The sequence below is a fragment of the Octopus bimaculoides genome, chromosome 7, assembly GCF_001194135.2.
Source record: "Octopus bimaculoides isolate UCB-OBI-ISO-001 chromosome 7, ASM119413v2, whole genome shotgun sequence".
Classification (NCBI taxonomy): Eukaryota; Metazoa; Mollusca; class Cephalopoda; order Octopoda; family Octopodidae; genus Octopus; species Octopus bimaculoides.
Genome location: NC_068987.1, coordinates 18,213,587 through 18,218,035, shown reverse-complemented (window position 1 = coordinate 18,218,035; position 4,449 = coordinate 18,213,587). Strand labels below are relative to the sequence as shown.

At 39.3% G+C, this 4,449-nt stretch overlaps 1 protein-coding gene across 1 annotated transcript in view; it reads left to right on the top strand.

Moving 5' to 3' along the window:
* LOC106873886 (transcription initiation factor TFIID subunit 2) overlaps positions 1-4,449 on the top strand; it is a 46,088-nt gene that overhangs the window by 12,515 nt on the left and 29,124 nt on the right. The window contains 2 exon segments of the mRNA XM_052969130.1: positions 649-762; positions 2,759-2,858. Of these exon segments, the coding sequence (XP_052825090.1) occupies positions 649-762; positions 2,759-2,858 (214 nt within the window).

Genomic DNA, 4,449 nt, shown 5'->3' with positions numbered 1-4,449 from the left:
AAAAAATCAGCAGGAAGCAAGGGAGATAACTCCATGAAAATCAGTTTGTCTTTTATCTTTTGCTTGTTATTTCTTTCAATCATAACTGGTCATGCTGTAGCATTGCTTTGAATGGTTTTAGTGAAACGAATCGACCCCAGGATTTATCCATTTATTCATTTTAAGCTTCGTACTTATTCTATCGGTTTCATTTGCCGATCTGCTTAGTTGCAAGGACGTTAGCAAACCAACACTGATTGTTAGTGTTTGTAGGGAACCAACGCAAAGACACACACATACACACACACACACACACACACACACACACAAACTGAGTTTCTGGTTACTAAATCCTCTCACAAGGCTTTGTTGGCCTAGGGCTATAGTAGAAGACATTTGTCCAAGGTACCATGCGGTAGGACTGAACCTGGAACCATGAGGTTGGGAAGCAAGCTGCTGACCACACAGCCACACCTGCACCTAACACAACAGACTTTTTCAAAATAGCGACATTACAGACGTGAGTGAAGAATCCTGTTTGAGAGTGGAAACTGGTCTTTTTGTTTGTGTTTTTATTATTTTTTTTTGTATGTATTTTTCTTTCCGACAATCCACATTTTGCATTTCTGAGTGCATGACAATGATTATGGAATCCTCATCTGTTTTCAGTACATCACTTCTCCATTCCTCTCGTGTCATTGACCAAACTCTGATATCTCGTCACCTCATGGCATTTGCTGTGGCACAACAGTTCTTCGGTAACTTCATAACTATGCAATCATGGTAAGTAGGAATTTTTATTCCCGTTTCTGCTGGTTCTGTGCTTCTGCCTTTACATTGAATTTCTTCCCCACTACCGTTTGTGTTTTTTTATTTATTTTTTTATGTTTTGAAATAACCTGCATATTTTAGTTGTTTTCATAATTAATCCCTTTCTCTTAAGGCGGTGAGCTGCACAATCTTTGCATGGCAAGATGCTTAGTCTAATTTTGTCTGTCTTTACGCTCTGGGTTCAAATTCCACTGAGGTCAACTTTGCTTTTCATTCTTTTGAGGTTGGTAAAATAAATATCAGTAGACCACTAGAGTTGATGTAATCAACTTATCCCCTCCCTCAAAACTGCCAGTCCTCTGGCAAAATTTGAGACAAATGATTTATCTTTTCCTCTTTTTTTATGCACACACACACACACACACACACACACACACACACACATTTATGCACATACACACACATGCATTCTTAACCCATTACCTCCCATAATTCTATTAACTGGAATTTTTTATGAAACTTTGATTTCTAGCATAAAACAGCCTTAGAAACACACTGGAATGATCAAAATAACATTTCAAAATAACATTTTAAATAGAAATAAGTGAGATATTGGGTGAAAAATTAACAAACCTCATTTGAATATCAGAGAAATATACCTAGTAGATATAGCAAAAAGGTTAGATATGTGTAAATATTGACAGATAATTACGAAATTTGTAATTTTTAAGTGATCTCGTATGAGATCACTGTTAGGTAATGGGTTAATAGAAGCTATTGAACTGTGTCCCTTAAACAAGATACTTGCCTTTACATATCTATTCTAATTGTTACCTGGTTTATCAGCCCCATCCAGGCTTCTGTGCTTTTAATGGAGTTCTCTCTGTTGTGAGTATTTGGACTGGGTCTTTGGTATGATGATATTAAGAGCTTTCCTATTTTCTACCAGACTTGGAAACTCTGTAGAATGATCACAGGTACTTCTCTCCCTCTGGAAAAAAAAAAAGCCCCCAAAACTTTCCCCCATTTTCCTTGTAGAAAAAGCTGTTCATTTGGTATAATCATATTGCAGAATCATCTGCTGACATGTAAAACCATTTAGAAAATAAATAACAAAATATGAATAATGGGTGCAAGTGTGGCTGTGTGGTTGAGGAATTTATTTTCCAATCACATAGTCTGGTTCTACTGAGTGGCACCTTGGGAAAGTTGTCTTCTACTATAGTGTTGGTCCAACAAAACCTTGAGTGAATTTGTGAGATGGAAACTGAAAGAAGCCCATCATATATATCATCATTATCATCATCATCATTTAACGTCCACCTTCCAAGCTGGCATGGGTTGGACAGTTTTACAGGAGCTGGCCAGGCAGAGGACTGCACCAGACTTCTGTGTCTGTTTTGGCATGGATGCCCTTCCTAACACTAACCACACTACAGAGTGGACTGTGCTTTTTATGTTGCACCAGCAAATGCGAGGTCAGTTTTGGCATGGTTTTTTTACATCTGGATGCCCTTCCAAATGCCAGTCACTTTACAGTGTAGATGGGATGCTTTTCACGTGGCACCAGCACTGGCAGGGCTACCAATCAACTTGCAAGACGAAGAATCTTTGAGACGAGAGGGAGCATTGGAAGAGGTGATCTTGTGTCAGATGATGAAAGGTTAGAGTGTGACAGAGAGGTAGAAACAGGTGTCTTGCTGTAGTGGAATGCATGTTTTTTGCAGAATACTGGAAATCAGTGACATTCATTGACATCACACATTTGTTGTAAATGATGATGATGATGTGTCATTGATTTCTAGTATTCTGTGAAAATATGTGTAGTCATTTGGTGATATTACTTTGCTTGAAAACAAGTAAGGGTTAACAGCAAGAAAGGTATCTTGGTTGTAGAAAATCTTTCTCAAACTCTGTCCAACCCATGCTAGCATGGGAAAGTGGACATTAAAACAATGATGATGACAGTTGCGTCGTTAAATGGTCTTTTCTTTTTTTTAATTGGCAGGACTGATGCTTGGCTCACCAAAGGCATAGCAGGTTATCTAACTGGACTGTTTGTTAAAAGATCTTTTGGAAACAATGAATATCGCTATTTTATCTCAAAGGTAAGCAAATTACAAAAAAAAAAAAAAAAAAAAAAAAAAAGAAAAACCTCAATATGGTAACCTGTTGGGTGAACTGTATATGTTTTTAGGTGACAAAGGGTTTTGGGTTTAGGTTATTGGCAAGTGGTGGTTTGAGAATGGGCCTGCCAAAATTGAGGTGTGCCTTATAAGTTTATGCCCTTGTGCCGGTGGTACATAAAAAGCACCCGCTACACTCTTGGAGTGGTTGGCGTTAGGAAGGGCATCCAGCTGTAGAAACTCTGCCAGATCAGATTGGAGTCTGGTTGTAGCCATCTGGTTCACCAGTCCCCATTCAAATCGTCCAACCCATGCTAGCATGGAAAGCGGACGTTAAATGATGAATGATGATGAACTGTAAAGGGTAAAACATAAAGACCACCTTCACACATGAATGACCATGGGTTTGTACCTAGAAAGTTCCCCTCTGAGGCACAAGTCTGAACAAGGTTGTTTATGGAAGACCAGCAGTCACTCATGCATACCAGCTCTCCTCTCCATGCCACCGATGTTATCTGAGGGAAAAACAAGGGCTGATACAGCTTGGCATTTCTACAGCTGAGTGAACTGGAGCAACATAAAATAAAGTATCTTGCTCAAGAATACAACATACAGCCTGGTCCAGGAATTGAACTTACTGCCTCTTGATTGTGAGTCTGACGTGCTAACTCCTGAGCCATGTGTTTTCACTGTGAACTGTACAGCCCGTCAAATACAGTACTCTAGTTATTTTTCCTCTGTTTAGTTTTACTCTGGGTCGAGGCATTAAAACAGCTTACGTGGTTGACAACAAATTGTATGGTTATGTTTTATAGTTGAGCAATTAATTGTTTGAAAGGGATGAAAGCATTCAGGTGTAAAATCATTTGCTTGGTTGCTTTGAAAGCAAAAATGCCTGAGTCCAAATTTGTAAAAATTTATCTCATCCATAAGAACATAACAAAGAAAGAAAGAAAGAAGTAGAGCATACCAAACAACTTATCAACACAACCACATCTGCTCATATTACACTCTTGTGTACTTACCTGATCCTCTGCCCCAATCCCCACTCACTTGTTCCTCTGTCCCTTTTTCACTTGCATTCTCCCTCTTGTACCTTGAGGGTTTGTCCTGACATCGCTTTCCCAACATTTCTCTTCTTCCAGCTGAGGAAGTCACATATTTTCCTCTACAGCAAGACGCCTCTTCCTACCCCTCTATCATACTCTTGCCTCTCAGCAGTATATTTTAATAGAAATAGGGTAACAAAAGAGTTATTCTTAACTGCTTTACTCTTAAAAAAAAAATATATATATATAGGCGCAGGAGTGGCTGTGTGGTAAGTAGCTTGCTTACCAACCACATGGTTCTGGGTTCATTCCCACTGCGTGGCACCTTGGGCAAGTGTCTTCTACTATAGCCTCGGGCCGACCAAAGCCTTGTGAGTGGATTTGTAAGACAGAAACTGAAAGAAGCCCATCATATATATGCATGTGTGTGAATATGTTTGTATGTCTGTTTGTCCCCCCCCAACATCGATGGTGGTGTGTTTACGTCCCCGTAACCTAGCAGTTCGGCAAAAGAGACAGATAAA